Raw genomic sequence first — 19,473 nt, 5'->3', positions numbered from 1 at the left:
AGGGGCTGAGGAGAGGGAGCAGTGGGAAATAACAGCTTAAGGGATTTGGGGTTTCCTTTGGGTGATGAAAATGTTTCGGAACTTGATGAGGTGATGTTTGTGCAACATTGTAAATCTACTAAATGCCACTGACCTGTATACTTTAAGATAGTTAATTTTATGTGAATTTCACTTAAAACAGAAATAAAACGAACCAAAAACAAATGAGTTGCTCTAGAGAAGTGCGACTATTTCTGACACTGAGACCAGAAAGGACATTCTTTAAGGAAGACCCACACCCACAGCAATATCTTCACGTGAACATAATGTCAGATTTCACATCACTCACCGGAAGGTCCTTCAATATAAGCTCATGCCGTGACTATAAAGTACAATATGGAGAAAGTTATTCTCCTGGGAGGTGGGGGCTGGGGAGCGGGGATAACAGGGTGGTGGTAATGTAGCCCAAGCTACATAGGTCTCGATGAGCAGGCTTAAGGCAGAGGCAAATTTAAAATGTCTAGAGGAGGAGATAGACTGCCTTTCCTTCAGGAATTCATCATAAATGTTTCTGTCAGTCAAATTTTTAGAAGCTATGGAGCAGGAATGAGTTTGAGATTGCATTACCTATCAATACCTGGGTGCAATTTGTCAACGTTGCCAATTAAGATTAGAGCCTCATGCTTAAAATTTAGTCAGTCTGAAAGCAGGAGTAAGATCCATTGGTAAATGAGGAGAATGTTGGGAATGACTAGTGACAGTTCTCTTGAGAAAGTCTCAGGTCTTCTCAAACATCCAGACAAAGCGTAATTATAACCCATGCAATAAATCATGTCCTCATGTTCCCGTTCTTTTCAATGTTATCTATAACTTGTTGTGATTCACACAGTTGAATGCCTTTGCATAATCAATAAAACACAGGTAAACATCTTTCTGGTATTCTCTGCTTTCACCCAGATCCATCTGACATCAGCAATAATATCCCTCGCTCCATGTCATCCTCTGAAACTGGCCTGAACCTCTGGCAGTTCCCTGTCAATGCACTGCTGCGATGGTCCTTGAATTATTTTCAGCAAAATTTTCTTGCGTGCGATACTAGTGATACTGTTTGATACTTTCTGCATTCTGTTTGATAACCTTTCTTTGGAATGGGCACAAATATAGATCTCTTCCAGTCGGCTGGCCAGGTAGCTCTCTTCCAAATTTTTTGGCAAAGATAAGTGAGTACTTCCAGCATTGCATCTGTTTGTGGAAACATTTGAATTGGTATATAAGGTGTATATAAGGTAATATAATTCATTCCACAAGTCATCATTGTTTAGTGTGCCAAGTACTGTGCCAGGAGCTGAAATATAGCTGCTAGGGTTTAGGACTCAAGAAGCATTAGCTCTGCCAGGATTTGAGAAAAAGGGACAAGATCTTTACCAAATAAGGCAAATTTCAGTTCTCTGGGTTTCAGTTTCTATTCTGTAAACAAGGGTGCTGGATTTCCAGATCTTAATTGTCCTTGGTTTTTTGACTTTGTGTGAGGGTTCCTCCTCTTCACCTGGCACTTTCGCCATGTAAAAATATTCATCTCATATTATCTTAGCTTTGCAATTCATTAATTTATTCAACAAATGCTTATGGAACTTCTACTAGAATCAGGCACTATGGGGCTGAAGTTGCCAATAACAGAAGCAAGGTTCTTCTGCTCTGGGAGCTCTCAGTTCAAAGGGATAAGACAATAAATAATTAAATAAATAAAAATTCAAATAAATAATTAACTACAAATAATTATTAATAATCAATGAAATTAATTATTAATAATACAAAACAAGTAACTATCGGTTGGAAAGGTGCTATACAGGAAATAAACGGGGCGATGTGTTATTTTTTTCAGAGTCATATAATTAAGGAAATGATAGGCTCTTTCAAAAAAATGATGGCCTAGTAAAAGGGGGGGGGGGATTTATATACTTTACAAGCATCTAATGAACGAATAGCCATTACCCTTGAAAATTGTATTTTGGCTGGTCTACTCTTTATCTTCTCCTAGGAACGGAAGAGGAGATTTCACAAAAGGAGCAGCTAAGAGAAAGTCTTATATATATTATTCGGTAAGTGTAGAGAGAAACTGAAATAAGAGAACCTGGAACCAGACAAGGAAACTGCCAATCTAGTCTGGCCATTACGGTTTCTTTGAGTCTCTCTAGGCTTCCCTTGGCAGCGGGAATCTGGATGGAAAGAAACCTAATGCCATGAATTTCAAGGCAGATTTCCTTCCAATTATTACTGCTCTGGTGGCAGTAACCTGAGAAGAGCTCAAGGTGTGGTTTAGCAAGAGACAGCTCCCGGGAATGGCCGTTGGAAGGGCCAGGCAGAGGCCAGTGAGAAATGCGGATAGGAAGAAGCAGTAGAAAACTCCGGGATCCCAAGGTGAGAGCGTGGAAAAACTCTCCGCGGGAGCCGCGCGCCGCTCAGGTGGCTCTTTCCCGCTCAGGTGAGCTCCTCCCGCGTCTCCCATTGGCCGAGACGCTCGCGACGCTGGGAGGGCGACGCAACCCGGTCTAGTTCAGGGTCTAGGGCGGCGCGTCACTTCCGGTAGCGCGGAGCTTGTAAAACACTCTGGAGAGAAAATGGCGGCGGCAGCGGCGGCTTCGGCGCTTCAACAGCTATCGGATGAGGAGCTTTTCTCCCAGCTCCGCCGTTATGGGCTGTCTCCTGGCCCAGTGACGGAGAGCACCCGCCCAGTTTACCTCAAGAAGCTGAAGAAGCTTCGAGAGGAAGAGCAGCAGCAGCAGCACCGGTCAGGGAGCCGCGGCAACAAGACGCGGAACACTAATAACAATAATACCGCAGCCACCACGGTCGCAGCCGCGGGACCAGCGGCGGCGGCCGTGGGGATGGGTGTCCGGCCGGTCTCGGGGGACCTCTCCTACCTACGGACCCCTGGGGGCCTGGGCCGAATATCGGTTTCAGGCCCGGAGAGCCCTTCGGGAGGGCCTGGGGTCGCCTCAGCCGCCCCCGCGGCTGGCAGCAAAGTGCTGCTGGGCTTCAGCTCGGACGAATCGGACGTGGAGGCCAGTCCCCGGGACCAGGCCGGCGGCGGCAGAAAAGACCGGGCTTCGCTCCAGTACCGCGGGCTGAAACCGCCGCCGGCCCCTGTGGCAGCCAGCGAGGTGACTAACAGCAACTCGGCCGAGCGAAGGAAGCCACACTCGTGGTGGGGGGCCAGGAGGCCGGGGGCCCCCGAGCTGCAAACCCCATCGGGGAAAGATGGAGCAGCGGAGGAAGAGGAGAGAGAAGACGGCGAGGAGAGGGACCTGGAGGCACATGAGCCACTGTGGCCGAGCCGGACCGTGAATGGCAGTCGGCTTCTCCCTTACAGCTACCGGGAAAACTATTCGGACTCGGAGGAAGAAGACGAGGACGACGTGGCTTCCACCAGACAGGTGTTAAAGGATGACTCCCTTTCCCGGCATCGGCCCAGACGGAGCCATAGTAAACCTCTTTCTCCGCTGACTGCTAAATCTGCAGGCAGCAGGCTGGAGAGCTCAGTGCAGGGAGGGGGAGGAATCGCGATGAATGACAGGGCGGCGGCTGCCGGGAGTCTAGACAGGAGCCGAAACCTCGAAGAGGCGGCGGCGGCGGCGGAGCAGCAGCCAGGAGGAGGGTGTGATCCACTGGACGCCAGCCCCATTCCTAGATACCGTGTTAACGCTAAGAAACTGACCCCTCTCCTGCCACCGTCGCTTACTGACATGGACTCAACCTTGGATTCATCAACAGGCTCCCTCCGTAAAACCAATAATCATATCGGCGGTGGAGCGTTCAGTGTGGACTCCCCCAGTATTTATTCCAACAGCCTCTCTCCCAGTGCGGCGGTGGCCACCTCCGGTTCACTCAGGATCAATCACTCCAACCATACGGGCTCCAAACATACCTACCTGAAAAACACCTACAACAAACCTAAGCTTTCTGAACCCGAGGAGGAACTTCTCCAGCAATTTAAACGCGAGGAGGTGTCCCCAACAGGAGGCTTCAGTGCCCACTACTTGTCGATGTTTCTCTTAACTGCTGCCTGCTTATTTTTCCTAATACTGGGACTCACTTACCTAGGAATGAGAGGAACGGGAGTATCCGAGGATGGAGGACTCAGCAGTAAGTATTAACGCCCCCCCACACACACACCGGGTAAGATAACAAAGGGAATGTTGTTAGTGGTGCTGCTTTAACTGCAGTTAGTGTTTTACATGAGATGATTTTTACCTCAAGAACTTGGTTTAACAGTGAGATTTAAGAGATTGAGGGCGTTTGTGTCATTCTTCTTGAAGAAAGAGCAGTACTTCTGTGATCAGAATGGTATCTCATGGCTGATTTTTAAAATTTTCTGTATGTTGTATGTGAAACTGAAAACAGCTTATAAAAGAACAAAATATAGGTTTCTTAGTAAAATGTATTTGTGTGTAACTTAAATTTTCTTTCAGCCTGAAGTAGCTATTTGTGCAGATACTAATTATTTAGCAGTTTTGAAATATTTAATTTGCTAAGAGGTATCGTAAATGCGGTGTTTTTTTCAAATTGAGTTGTACTTCTAAAAGGCAATGTAAGATCTCTTGGGATTTGATTAAATATTTTGTAGTATTGAGTGCACTTTGGAAGTTCTATAATTTTTTTTAAGTCTATAGAAAGCAGCAAGGCACATCTTCAAATTGATGACCCAACCCAAAGCAACTCCCCTCCCATCTGTGACAGATGTAGTGGTAGGGCAGTGCAGGAGCTTGGAGTCAGATTTACCAGGCCCTGCCATTTCCTTGGAGCCCTGGTGGCGCAATGGTTAAGAGTTCAGCTGCTAACCAAAAGGTCAGCAGTTCGACTCCACCAGCCGTTGCTTGGAAACCCTATGGGGCAGTTCTCCTCTGTCCTTTTGGGTCACTATGAGTAGAAATTGACTCAATAGCAACGGGTTTGGTTTTTCGGTTTTTGGCCATTTACTTGCTGGATGACTGTAGGCAGATGTGTTCATTTATTCATTCAGCCAGCATCTGAGCACTTCCTGTACGCTGCACCTAGGATTCAGCAGTAATAAGTCAAAGTATCCCTGCCCTTAAACACAGAAAAGATGAATGCAGATCATTTTATGTTCTATGAAGGAAATAAGGACAAAGTAATTGGTTTGCGATACTTTAGAGGAGGTGCCGTTTGAGGTGAGACTTGAAGCAGGAGGAGACAGCCTTCTAAAGAGCCTGGAGACCTGGGCAGAGAACAGGAGGAAAGGCTGAGCCAAGAGCTTTCCTGTAGGCTAGCGAGGTTGGAGCCCCTTGATCAAGGGGGAGAGAGCAAGAAGAGTTTAAGATTCTGTATCCTAATCTGTAAAATAATGCTAATATTGATTAGAATGGTGGCTGTGAGGATAGAAGAGAGGAAGTAAATTAGTGTTTGATGGACTGCTGAATACATAATAATTGCTCAGGTCCCTCTCCCCACTCTCCCTGAAAACTTTCTACCCTTTCACCCAACATGAATTCACTGTATCATGATTTGTATTTATAAAATTGGCTTAATACATTAGTTTCATTTCATAATAGAGTGAATGATGCAATTAGCAGACTCATAAAGAGTAGGAGTCAGAATAATAGATTGTTATTACTATATTGCTTAATTAGAGGGGTTGGAAGAGGACTGAAATCCAGCACTCTAATCGGTTCCCTGGGAGCAGAGCAAGAGTGATGTTGTGTTCTGCCCCAGATATTTGGGAGAAAAAAAGAAATAAGGTCACACTGGAAGTTAAACTAGTAAAGTTCACATAAATTAAATGACATTAGTTATCAGCAGTAGGATATACTGCATCTATTTGTTTCTCTAACAGCACCAACGGTATTACCCAGCCCTTTCCTAAGAGCCAACTACTTTACACATGATCTCATTTAATTTTCCCAACAACAGGGGTAAGTGATGTTATCCCCAGTTTATAGATGAGGATGCTGAGACTCAAGGAATTTAAGAAGTGTATTGGTAGGGCTAAGGTTTGGTTTCACTTTTTTTTTTTTTCCCCCAACAGTAAAACCCTTTTTCTTAACATTACTTTGGGTCTTGTTTGTGGAGACCACTTTAAATAAGAGGATTAAGAAAATCTGGAATATTTGTAGAATTTCATACAGAATTATTGATGACTACAATTCTCAATTAAGGCGACTTCCCTGTTTTCTCTAGATAAGTGGCTGGCGCAGTGGTTAAGAGCTTGGCTGCTAACCAAAAAGGTCGGCAGTTCAAATCTACCAGCTGTTGCTTGAAAACCCTATGGGGCAGCTCTGCTGTGTCCTATAGGGTTGCTATGAGTTGCTATGATTTTATACTTTACTAAATGGTTAACCTGGGTGATGGGAAGAACACTGGCCAGGAGGTAGAGGATGTAGGTTCTAGGACTTGTCTAAATGACCTTGGTCATGCTATTTAACCTCGGAGCCTCATTTTTCTCCTATGTTAAATGGGAGAAATAATATCTGTTCTGCCTATGAGGTTGTTACGAGAGTCAAATGAGAGAGTTTCTTAGATATAAGGTGGTATTATTCAAAAGTTGAGACAAAATTTGTTGTATTCCTGGTAAACTACAGTATATATGTAAAGAGAAACAAGTGATTCCTGTAAATGATATTTAGTAGTACACTTTTTATGTATTTAACATTTAATTTTCATTAAATTCCATTAAATATTCAATGTAGAAATTGATACAGAAATTTGAATTAAAGAATAACCAAATCCTTAAATGTATGATATATTTGATGTATACCCTGGTGGAAAGAAGTGCCTGTGAATCCAGTTAGTCTGCACTGTAACGGTGTTAGAGATTTAAGAGTGAATAATTTTCACTCCCTACGTTTATGCGCTCTGAATCCTTTGTCATATTATGATGCTTAACCATAGGATTCGTCGGTCAAGTAATGTACTTAAGGAAATAGTTTTACTTTGAGTAATAATTTCACCAGAAGATTGTAGGTTATATGTGAGAATAAGCTTTAATAAGCATTTATTAGTTATCCCATATATATTATGTAACATATAATAGACTAGCCTTTCAAATAGTTCCTAATCATTTGTTCTGTGAAATTTTTTCATTAAAGACACCCCTGGGTGGATTCAAACTGCCAACCTCTCGGTTAGTAGTCAGTGGTTAACTGTTTGCGCTGCCTAGGGACTCCCCTATTTTTATCAATTAAATCGCTTGAGTACTGAGTCTCAGCCTCCTCATCGGTAAAACTAGGGAGTTGGATTAGATGATTTCTAAACTCAGCTGCTAACTGAAAGGCTGGCAGTTTGAACCCACCAGCCGCTCTACGAGAGAAAAGACCAGATGATGTGCTCCCTTGAAGATAACAGCCTAGGAAACTCGATGGGACAGTTCCACTGTGTCCTGTAGGACCACTATGAGTGGGAATCGACTCGACAGTACTCAACAACGACAAAGCTGTTTCCAGTTCTAAGATTTAGGATTCTAACTTTGAACTGCCCTACCAGCCCAACTCAAGGATCAGCCAGCAATCAGATTTCTCAGTTGTGCCACAGGTGATTTGGTCGTGACAACCCACCAAAAGAAAAAGAAAATAGAGATGCAGAATAGATTGTCACATGATTATTATTTAAAAATTGTTTTTTTTAATCACAAAAGGCATGATTTTTGTGGGAAAATTGAATGCAGATCTGTGAAGCAAAAAGTGAGTGGATATTACACCCCTTTCCTCCCAGTCTTACCCCTTCACCCTGATATAAGTTCCAGTAATAGATCCCTCCAGAACTTTCTTAATATTTTCCATGTAAATACATGTGTGTATACATTTTCATTCAGCAATGGAGTGTCTACTGTGTGCCAAGCACTGTTTTAAGCAGGAGGGATATGTGGTGAACAGAGCAGATTAAATCTCTCTTCCCCATGGAGTGTACATTCTGGAGGGGAAGATGGGCAATGAACAAGTAAACAAGTAAGAATTTCAAATAGTGATAGATGCCAAGACAAGGTAATGATAGTAACTTTTGAGAGCTGGAGTGGAGGGTTGTGCAGTATTATATACAGGAGGTGATATTTGAGCTGAGATCTGAATGACCTGAAGGAACTAGTTATTGACAGTTAGGGAGATGAGCAGTCTAGGCAGAAGTAACAGCAAGTGCAAAACTCCTGAGGCAAGAACAAGCTTGATACGTTGAAAGATCAGAAAGAGTGGCGTGTGTGGCTGGAGCAAAGTGAACAAGGGGGAGAATGGTATGTGATGAAGTCAGAGGGTAGGGGGGTCCAAGAGATAAATGACTTAAAGGCCTTATGGACCTGAATTTTATCTTAGGTGATGTCATGCTATCCATATTCTGCAACTTGTTTTTTTCAGTTAATTTTTTACCATAGGTATCTTTCCATCTACTAATTTTAAGTACAAAGGTATAACTTAAAAATCTCACTTTCCATTGATCCCTTTCTCATTTTATAAAAATGCTAAAATCTCTGCCATCCTAAAAGTGTTGTTCTTCAACCCTCTATTCTCCTCTAGCTATTATTCTCTTCTCAGCCAAGCTTGTAACTAAATCCCTCTATTTCATTTTCTTTGCCAACCATTCTTCTGTAACTCTCCTTCATGTCACCAATTATTCAGTTGTCAAATTCAGGGGAGATTACAAGTTAACTTTACCTCTCTCATATGTTCACTAACATTTACAACTCCCTTCATGAAACTCTCTCCTTTCTAAACTTCTGGATGATCACTCTCCTAGTTTTCATTTACTCATTTTTGCCTGGGCTTTAAATATTGGTGTTCTTTAGAACTCTCTTTTTTGGCTCTGTCCCTTTGTATACAGTTTTCTCAGGCAGTTTCATCAATTCTCCTGGCAAAAAGTGAGTGGATATTGTATCCCTAATACTTCCCAATTCTGTATTTTCAGCTTAGATTTCTCTCCTGAGTTCTGGACGTATCTGCTTATTTACTAGACATCTTCTGGGTGTACAAGTAACAACCGCATCTGTTCTCATTATCTTTCCTCATCCTCACTTTGTTTTTTCCCCTCTGTTCCCTGTTTTAGTTAATGACACCTCCATCCACCTGGATCCCCAGATAGAAAACTTGGAGTCCCCTAGATTTCTTCCTTCACCTTCTTACCAACCCCAATCTAATTGGTTACCAGGTCCTATAGTTCTATCTCCTACATATGTTTTGAATTAATCTTTTTCTTTTCATTGCTACCGCTCTAGGTTTGTCTCTTGCTTGAATTGTTTCAGTTACCGCCTAACAGGTGTCGCTGCTTCTAGGCTGTAGCTCTTCCAGTCTGTTTTTCACTGCCAGAGCAATATTTCTGAAACACAAATGCAGTCATCCACTATCTTGCTTGAAATTACTCAATGACTTTTCCTTACTTTTTGGATAAAATCTTAATTCCTTGGCTGAACTGTTCGTGATCTGACTGTGCTTGCCTTTCTAGCTTCGTTTCTTATCCTCATCCTTCTGATAACACTTTACTTCCTGGAAGACTGAATTACTTGTTGTTCACTGACTAGGTCATCAAATTTTGTGCCTCTCTGCCTTTGTGCATGTTATTCCTTTCTTTGGGAATCTCCTTTCTTTCCTCTCTAAGGTCCAGCTGCTATTTGTTCTTAAAAGTGTTACCTCTGGACATCATCTCTTACTCACCCTCTTCCCCCCAGAATTTGACCTGTCATACTCCGCTCAGATAAAATCTTGTGCATTCGTCATAGCAGAGTATTGTGTATGTCCACCATGCCAGATAGATTGCAGCTCCTTGAGATAATTTTTTTACAAGAGGAAAATGCAGTAGTACAGGATAAAAACTCTTCACTCATTTTTGAGTTGGAATCTCAGCTCTTTTACCTGCACTGTAACTTTACTACAGACTCAGTTGCCTCATTAAAAATGAGGATGACAATACTTGCCTCAGGGTGGCTTTAAGCATTAAGTGAGATAGTGTATATGAAGTGTTTAGTGTTGTCTCTAAACATGAAATCACTTAATAGACGGAAGTCATATTAGTGTCCTTGACACAGATTGATTATTTGGTAAATATTTGTTGAATAAACGATCTCATATTAGGTACTCCTTATGCATGCATTCATTAACTCATCATCTAACTCAGTAATTGGTTACTTAGTACCTTAATATTCAGGTACTAGGAAGGATACAAAAGAAATCTCATTCCTGCAAAAACTTCCAGTTTGTTAATAACAGGTGCACAAAATGGTTAAGAAACATGTAAGATACTATGTGATAAGTGCCACATTTTCATAAAAGGGAGGAATTCACTGTGAGCTGCATCAGTCTCAAATGACAGAAAAAAAAAAACACCTGGATTCCAGATTTGGACTTTATTCTGTAGGGAGAGCAATGGGACTCCATGGAGGTTTTTAAGCAGAGGACTTTGTTGTTGTGCTGTCAAGTTGTTTTTCCATTCATTGCAGCCCCATGTGACATAGTATTAACTGCCAATAGGGTATTCTAGGCTGTAATCTTTACAGGAGCAGACCACTGGGTCCACACAGGAACTGCTAGGTGGGTTCGAACCGCCAGCGTTTCGATTAGCAGCCACTTAGCCATTGCATTACCAAGGCTCTTTAGCACAGGACTGCATGATCAAATTAGCAGGAGAAACAGGTGGCGGTAGAGGTAATGGAATGACAGAGTTGAAGGGAAGGCGTGGAATGATGAGAACCTGAAGGAGGCTGATAACTGTAGGGATAGAGTAGGGTCCGTGAATGAGAGACGCCATTTGAAGAAGGGAATATAATACTTGGTGACTGGATATAGAGAAAAAAGGAAGATTATTTCCTTTATTCTGTGGTCATGAGTCTGGATAACTGAGAGAATGGTGATACCATTGACAGAAATTAGGTATGTTAAAGAGAAATCTTGTTAATAAAGAAAATGAGTTTATTTGGGGCTTATTGTTTGAGTTGTTTAAGTGGAAATATCCTGTAAGCTATCGTAGATTGGGTTAAAGATGAGGGATTGGTGTATGTTGGCTTGATGTATGGTTTATTAAAGGAATAGATACCTTTTAAATACTTGTTTCTCCTTTTAATGTGTTTTTGTTTTTAAAGCTAAGGCCAAGCGTTACAAAAGGGTACCATAGTTTAAATTTATTTACTTATTTATTTTTACTTTTTCAAGTAATTAGACTAACCAAATGGTCCAGAACTTGGTATCTAAAATGAACTTGGGGATAAGGTTTCTGAAAAATATTAATTGCTCTCATTCTTGAAGATTGAAAACTCACTGTTATGCTTGAAGTTTCTCAAAGTTAACTAATTTTTAAGGGAACAAAAATTCTTAGATTTCTAAGAATATTCCTGGAAACCACACAAAAAACCCAGTGCCCTCGAGTCGCTTCCAGTTCGTAGTGACCACAGTGGTTTGCATATCCTTGTTTGCTGTTTTAAGAAATTAAAGCGTACTCTATGAAAATGTCTTTCATTTTCTCTAGAATAATTTAGAATAAAAAAAATCATCAGAGCAAAAACTTATGAATCCCCACAAGTACATACATGGAGCCTAGTTTGAGGAAACATTGCCATAGTTATCAGAGCTTGGACTGTTAAAGAGACAGAGCTGGGTTTGAATATTGGCCCTTTCACTTGCTAGCTTTTTTGTTAAAGGCTACTTAACCACTGTAAACCTCAATATCCTCCTGTGTAAAATAGAGTTAAGCGAGAATTAAATCAAGCATGTAAAGCACTTAACCCAGTACATGACACATTGTGATAATAATAACAGGTAACCCTGTGTAACACTATGTGCCAGACATTAAGCTGAACAATTATAACTGTTATTTAATCCTTATGGCTAGGTACTTACCCTATTTTATAAAGACACTGGTAAAACCTAGAAGTTAAGTAACTTGCCGAGGGTCATGTAGTTAGAGGCAGCATTTGAACTCAGATAGTGGCTCTTAACCACTCTGCTAGATTGCTTCTCAGTATGCACGTAAGGACTCAGTACATGTTTTCTACTATAAATATTGTTATTATCCAGAAAATCATGAGAGATATTGATAGGTGAAGTAGATCAGTGCATGAAATTCTAAAGGTGCCAGGAATAAGCTATGAAATCTACCAACATTAGGACAAGAAAGAAAGCACAAATTTGTACCACTTCACTCAACCTTTAGGAATCCCTTAGAACTATTTATTCTTACTAAAGGTTTTACGTTAATTCATTGATATATAGGAGAACATTTGCTATAATACAAACTATAATATATATAATATATATGCTACTATTTCTAATTTTTAAAAGATTTGCAGTCTCAAAACTGATAGGGAAAGTGGTTGTCTGGTATGTATGACTACTTTAAAATTTATTTTTTCCGTCGTTCATTTTCAAGATGTAAAGACCTTGGTACTCCATTTTTTGTTCCATTTAACTGAACTTTACATGTATTTCTTTTTATATTTAAATTTATTTGAGAGGGAATGAGCATTCAACAATTCCAGGGACACTTTAAAAATTAGGTATTTTCATGATTCCTCAACAGCATTGTGAAATTTTAAAGCTAGCTGCTTCTTGCTCATTAATTATTCTATATTAACTTTACCAATCTGAAAAATATTTTATAAAAGTAAAATGAAGCTTACATAACCTCATTGCCAAAAGAGAGATTTAATCTAGTTTATAAATAATTAGAGGTCCTTGGGTGGCGCAAGTGGTTTGCAGTCGGCTACTAACCTAAAGGTTGGTGGTCCCAGCACCAATGACCGCCCTGACAAGAAACACAACATAGAGTCCCTGATGGAGCAGGAGAAAGGCGGGGTGTAGAACTCAAATTCTAGTAAAAAGATTAGACTTAAGGGTCTGACTGAGGCTGGAGGAACCCCAGAAAGCATGGCCCCCGGATTCTCTGTCAGCCCAGAACTAAAACAATTTCTGAGGCCAACTCTTCAGACAAAGACTGGACTGGACTGTGGGACGTAAAATGATACTCGTGAAGAGTGTGCTTCTTAGCCCAAGTAGATACATGAGACTAAACGGGCAGCTTCTGTCGGAGGTGAGATGAGAAGGCAGAGAGGGTTAGATGCTGGTTGAATGGACATGGGAAATCAGGGGTAGAAAGGAGAAGTGTGCTGTCACAGTATAGGGAGAGCAATTAGGGTCAGCTAACAATGTATGTATAAATTTTTGTATAAGAGACTAACTTGAAATGTAAACTTTCACTTAAACTACAATAATAAACAACAACAAAAAAAAAGGTTGGTGGTCCCAAACTACCCAGCAACACCGTGGAAGAAAGGCCTGGCAATCTGTTTCCATAAAGAATCCAGCGAAGAAAACCCTGTGGAACACTTCTACTCTGTAACACATTACTCTGTAACACACAGGGTCACCACAAGTCAGAATTGACTTCCAGGCAATGGATTTCTTTTTTTTTTAATTAAGTAGTTTGGGGGAAAAAGTATACGTTAAATCTTAGAAATCTCCCCCAAAACATACAGTAAACAAGTAAAAGTAACTTCTTCATGAGAATTATACTACTAATAGTATGTCTTTATTATGTTGTTAGGTGCTGTTGAGTAGGTTCCAGCTTATAGTGACCTTTGTAGAACAAAACACTGCCCCGTCCTGTGCCATTCTCCCAGTCGTTGCTGTGCTTGAGCCCATAGTTGCAGCCACTATGTCAATCCATCTCATTGAGGGGCTTCCTTTTTTTTCACTGGTCCTCTACTTTACTACACATGATGTCCTTCTCCAGGAACTGGTCCCTCCTAATAACATGTCCAGAGTGCATGAGACAAAGTCTTGCCATCCTTGCTTCTATGGGGCGTTTTGGTTGTATTCTTCCAAGACGGATTTGTTTGTTCTTCTGGCAGTCCAGATATACTCAGTATTCTTCACCAACACCATAATTCAAAGGTGTCAGTTCTTATTCCATCCTCCTTATTCATTGTCCAGCTTTTGCATGCATATGAGGCAATTGAAAACACCATGGCTTCGGTCAGGCACACCTTAGTCCACAAAGTGATATCTTTGTTTTTAATATTTTAAAGAGGTGTTTTGCATCAGATTTGCCCAGTGCAGTATGTCCTTTGGTTTCTTGACTTATGCTTCCATGGCATTGATTGTGGATCTAAGTAGAATGAAATCCTTGACAACTTCAGTCTTTTCTCCATTTATCATGATATTGCTTCTTGGTCAAGTTGTGAGGATTTTTGTTTTCTTTACGTTGAGGTGCAATCCATACTGAAGGCTGTAGTCTTTGATCATCAGTAAGTGCTTCAAGTCCTCTTAGCTTTCAGCAAGCAAGGTTGTGTCATCTGCCTATTGCAGGTTGTTAATGAGTCTTCCTCCAATTCTGATACTGAGTTCTTCATATAGTCCAGCCTCTCGGATTATTTGCTCAGTATACAGATTGAGTAAGTATGGTGAAAGGATATAACCCTGATGCACACCTTTCCTGACTTTAAACCATGCAGCACTCCCTTGTTCTGTTCGAATGACTGCCTCTTGGTCTAGGTTCCTCATGAGCACAATTAAGTGCTCTGGAATTCCTGTTCTTCGCAATATCCAGTTTGTTGTGATCCACACAGTCAAATGCCTTTGCATAATCAACAAAACACAGGTAAACATCTTTCTGGTATTCTCTGCTTTCAGCCAGGATCCATCTGACATCAGCAATGATATCCCTCTTTCCAAGTCCTCTTCTGAATCCAGCTTGAATTTCTAGCAGTTGCGTTTCGATATACTACTGCAACCGCTTTTGAATGATCTTCAACAAAATTTTACTTGCGTGCAATATTAATGATATTGTTTGATAATTTCTGCATTCTGTTGGATAACCTTTCTTTGTAATGGGCACAAATGTGGATCTATTCCAATCGGTTGGCCAAGTAGTTGTCTTCCAGATTTCTTGGTATAGAAGAGTGAGCCCCTCCAGCACTGCATCCGTTTGTCGAAACATCTCTATTGGCGTTCCATCAATTCCTGGAGCCTTGTTTTTGACCAATGCCTTCAGTGCAGCTTGGACTTCTCTCTTCAGTACCGTCAGTTCTTAATCATATTACTTCCTGAAATGGTTGAATATCGACCAAATCTTTTTGGTACAGTGACTCTGTATTCCTTCCATCTTCTTTTCATACTTCCTGTGTTGTTCAGTAGTTTGCCCATAGAATCCTTCAGTATTGCAGCTGGAGGCTTGAATTTCTTCTTTAGTTCTTTCAGCTTGGAAAATGCCAAGTGTGTTCTTCCCTTTTGGTTTTCTAACTCCAGGTCTTTGTAGATTTCATTGTAATACCTTATTTTCTCTTCTCTATTTGCCCTTTGAAATCTTCTGTTCAGCTCTTTTACTTCATTTCTCCCTCTTGCTTTAATACTCTACATTCAAGAGGAACTTGGGCAGAGTCTCTTCTGACATTCATTTTGGTCTTTTCTTTCTTTCCTGTCTTTTTAGTGACCTTTTGTTTTCTTCATGTATGATGTCCTTGATATCATTCCACAACTCATCTGATCTTTAGTCAGTAGGGTTCAGTGCATCAAATCTGTTCTTGAGATGGTCTCCAAATTCAGGTGGGATATACTCGAGGTCGTACTTTGACTCTCGTGGACCTGCTGTAATTTTCTTCTGCTTCAGCTTGAGCTTGCATATGAGCAGTTGATGGTCTGTCTGCAGTTCGCCCTGGTCTTGTTCTGACTGATGATATTGTGCTTCTCTATCATCTCTTTCCACAGATGTAGTCAGTTTGATTCTTGTGTATTCCATCTGGTGAGATCCACGTGTATAGTCGCTATTTATGTTGTTGAAAAGGTATTTGCAGTGAAGAAGTTGTTGGTCTTGGGAAATTCTGTCATGTGATCTCTGACGTCTTTCTGTCACCAAGACAGTATTTTGCAGCTACTGATCCTGTGTTTTCAACTTTCACATTCCAGTCACCAGTAATTATCAGTGCATCTTGATTGCATGTTTAATCAATTTCAGACTGCAGAAATTGGTGAAAGTCTTCAATTTCTTCATCTTTGGTCTTAGTGGTTGGTGCTTAGATTTAAATAATAGTCGTATTAACTGGGAAACATAACTTTAAAAATTAGTTTTTGCAAATTATGTTGTGGGTGAGTGCTGTCGAGTGGATTCCGACTCATAGTGACCCTGTATGACAGAGTAGAACTGCCCCATAAGGTTTTCTAGGCTGGAATCTTTATGGGAGCAGATCAACAGGTCTTCCTTGGAGTGCCTGGTGGGTTCGAACCACTGACCTTTCTGCAGCAGCCAAACACTTATCCATTGTGCCACCAGTGCTTGTAAAATTCAAGTATGGGCTCTTGTAAAGTTTACCACAGTATGTACTCTACACAAAAGAATGTAGTTGGGATTCAATACTAAGTGACAGTGTGTATTAATCATTACTTTCACCTTATTACAGTTTTCTTAATTGGGAATTCTACCTTTAAAATCACACATTTTAATTGATGTAGGTTTCATTCCTTGCAGGTTGTTAGTAATTTTTTTAAAAAGGAAGAGACATGAAAAATAAATTTGCCAAGAATGAAAATGTTACAAATCTGAAGTGTTTATGGTTCAGGATGTTCTAGAAATATTCTTATGCTTATGACAAAAAGTTCTGTTTTTTAAAAATGTCATCTCCAAATGTCCCTTCTTTCAGACTGTAAAGCCTTAAATGATAAGAGCAAACATTTATTGAGGACTTTCTATGTACTAGAGCACTTTATCTTAATTTTCATGAGGGTAACTACTAATATTATCCCCATGTGGGCTGTGTCCAAGGTTCCACAGCTACTGAGTATTGGAGTCAAGATTTCTACCCATGATCTGACTTCAGAGTTGCCGGTGTTAACCACTGGGCAGTAGATTTTTATGTTTCATCTTATTCTCAGCTGCTAACTTTCTTGGGCAAGGAAGTCACTTATAACCTCTGGGCCTTGGTGTTTTCATTTGTCAAATGGGAGGGGTAGTGAAATCAACTTCAGCCAATGATTTTTGTAGGGAACTAATGTGATAATGCCTATAGAAATATTTTGGAGAATTTTGAAGTGATATATAACAACATACTTTAAATATGTTTTAGGATTCCTCAGCTGTAGTAGTCTAGTTTAAGCAACGTGTGCTCAGCCCTGTGACATGCCCTGTCAGTAATGTGAATAAGTAATGGAAGAGTTGGTTAACTTTATAGCCCTTATCAGTATTTTTAAATCTTTCTGTCAAGCTGTCCTAGCAGATAAAAGGGAGTCATCTTTTTGCATTACCTAATTACTGCTTTCCTTATCTCTAGGACTGAAAAAGAATTTTTTCTTTTTGCAGTTATATTAATTTAATAGGTTATGAAGCACAACTTGAAACTACTCTTTAGCCTTATTTACCATTAGAAAGTAGATTTACTGATAGAAAAGTTAGAGATGGGATACCTTGCTTTAGTCCAAAAAATAGTACTGAATTTGAGGCGGAAAAACATTTCTTAGGAATGTGAATGGGTCTTACAGTAAACCTCTGTTAACATTGTGTGAAGGACAGACTGTCACAGCTGTTCTTCATCTAGTTTGCATGATACCATGAATACTATTGTTCCCAAAGTGGGAAGATGAAGTATTTCCCTAGGAATAGGCAATGGATCAAATAAGGGTAAGGATCAGAAATGTTTAGTTCTGTTATGCGTAAGGTCTCCAGGAGTCGGAGCCAACTCGATGGCAACTAACTACAACAGTAAGGATGTTGTTTTCAGGGGCTGTAGAGTTGATTTCAACTCACAGCCACCCATGTGCCAGAGTAGAATTGCCCCATAGAGTTTTCTAGGGTGTAATCTTTATGGGAGCATTTTGCCAGGTCTTTCTCCCATGGAGCTGTGGGGTGGGTTCGGTTAGCAGCCAAGTGCTTAACCACTGTGCCACCAGGGCTCCTAGTCAAAATATTGTGAGGTATGAAATAATAAAGTGAATTTGATAAACAGAATATTAAAATCATACTACTAATAAGGAATTTAAAGTCTATTAGAACTTTCAGTCTCCTAGATAATTCATATGAAGCACATAATGAAATTTTCTTCCCATTTTGCATTTAAAATGGAATCAAAGATGTGATTTGTTTAGACCGGAACTGTCCAATAGAAATATAATACAAATCACATGTGAAATTTTAAATTTTCTGGTAGCCACATTAAAACATCAAAAGAAACAGGTGAAAATAATATATTTTATTTAACTCAGTATATCTAGAATATTATCATTTCGACATGCAATCAATATGAAATTATTAATGAGATATTTTACATTCTTTTTTCGTACTGCGGCTTCAAAATCCAGTGTGTATCTTACACTTATAATGTATCTCAATTCAGACTAGTCACTTTTCAAGTGCTTAGTAGCAACTTGTGGTTAGTGGCTACTGTATTGGATAGTGCAGTCTTTTTTGGTTGGTGTAATGAGATCTGATGGCTACTAATTTTTGAATCCTTGAAATGTACCATGCATGGTGTTCTCTCTAAATATTTCAATTAATCTTTAAAATAATTGTGATGTAGGTTTTGTTGTTTGTCTGAGTTACACAGTCTGTAGCAGAGCAGGGATTTAAAACTAAGTCTGACCTTAAAACTTTTGTCTTCTTCACTATATGGCAGTATTTTTTTTTTCTTTTTAAAGAGAGGTTTTTTTTTTTTTTTTTTAAATACTTCAGGTGAAGGTTTACAGAATAAATAGTTCCTCATTAAACAGTCAGCGCACATACTGTCTTATGACGTTGGTTAACAACCCCACGACATGTCAACCCTCTCCCTTCTTGACCTTTTTTTTTCCTGGTGAAAATATACATAGCCAAAGATACACCATTTCAAAAGTTTCTGCATGTATTGCAGTATTTTAAAGCATGGCCACTTAGGTTACTAGAGCAGGCAGATGAATGAGATTTAGTTTTGTCACCGTTGTTGTTAGTCCATCGAGTTGATTCTGACTCATGGTGACCCCATGTGTGCAGAGTAGAACTGCTCCGTAGGGTTTTCAAGGCTGTGACTTTTCAGAAGCAGATTGCCAGCCCTGTTTTCCGAGGCATCTCTGGGTGGGTTCAAACTGCCAATCTTTCAGCTCTTCGTCGAGCATGTCATTACCAGGCTGTTATTGAATCACTGCAGTGACTAAAATGATTTAATTACTACTTATTTTAAGCCACAAAGATCTTGTTAGCTTAAAGTGCAGGTGGTATTTTCTCTATCCTTACTCATTTTCCTAATTGGGAATGTTCCTTATACTCGTCCCATCATTTCCCTTTGTAAACTGCTTTTTACAGGTCTTCAAAGTAGACATGTAGGAAGGAGATGGCCTTTTGAGTCTGGCACATGACTGTGTTGGGAGATAGAGGGGAAGTCTGTTCCCTTTGGGAAAAGTGAAAACAGAATGACCAGTATAACTCGTTGGGATTAAAAAAAAAAAAAAAAAAGGGTTTCGGTACTTCACTATGAGAACGATTTTGGGAAGCTCTTATTCATCATGCTCTTTGAATTACAAATATTATCTCAGTTCTGTTATTTTACAGTGGCTT

At 40.2% G+C, this 19,473-nt stretch overlaps 1 protein-coding gene across 3 annotated transcripts in view; it reads left to right on the top strand.

Moving 5' to 3' along the window:
• The first annotated feature begins 2,565 nt into the window (after nt 1-2,565).
• LEMD3 (LEM domain containing 3) overlaps nt 2,566-19,473 on the top strand; it is a 90,926-nt gene continuing 74,018 nt past the window's right edge. For 2 of the 3 annotated variants that reach the window (XM_023736103.1, XM_023736102.1), the window contains exon 1: nt 2,566-4,122. In XM_023736103.1, the coding sequence (XP_023591871.1) occupies nt 2,598-4,122 (1,525 nt within the window). In that variant the 5' untranslated portion in view covers nt 2,566-2,597. The remainder of the gene's footprint in view (nt 4,123-19,473) is intronic. The other variant, XM_004381546.3, reaches the window with a different exon arrangement.

The sequence above is a fragment of the Trichechus manatus genome, unplaced genomic scaffold (genome assembly GCF_000243295.1).
Source record: "Trichechus manatus latirostris isolate Lorelei unplaced genomic scaffold, TriManLat1.0 scaffold00086, whole genome shotgun sequence".
Lineage (NCBI taxonomy): Eukaryota > Metazoa > Chordata > Mammalia > Sirenia > Trichechidae > Trichechus > Trichechus manatus.
This window is presented reverse-complemented; position numbering and strand designations above follow the sequence as displayed.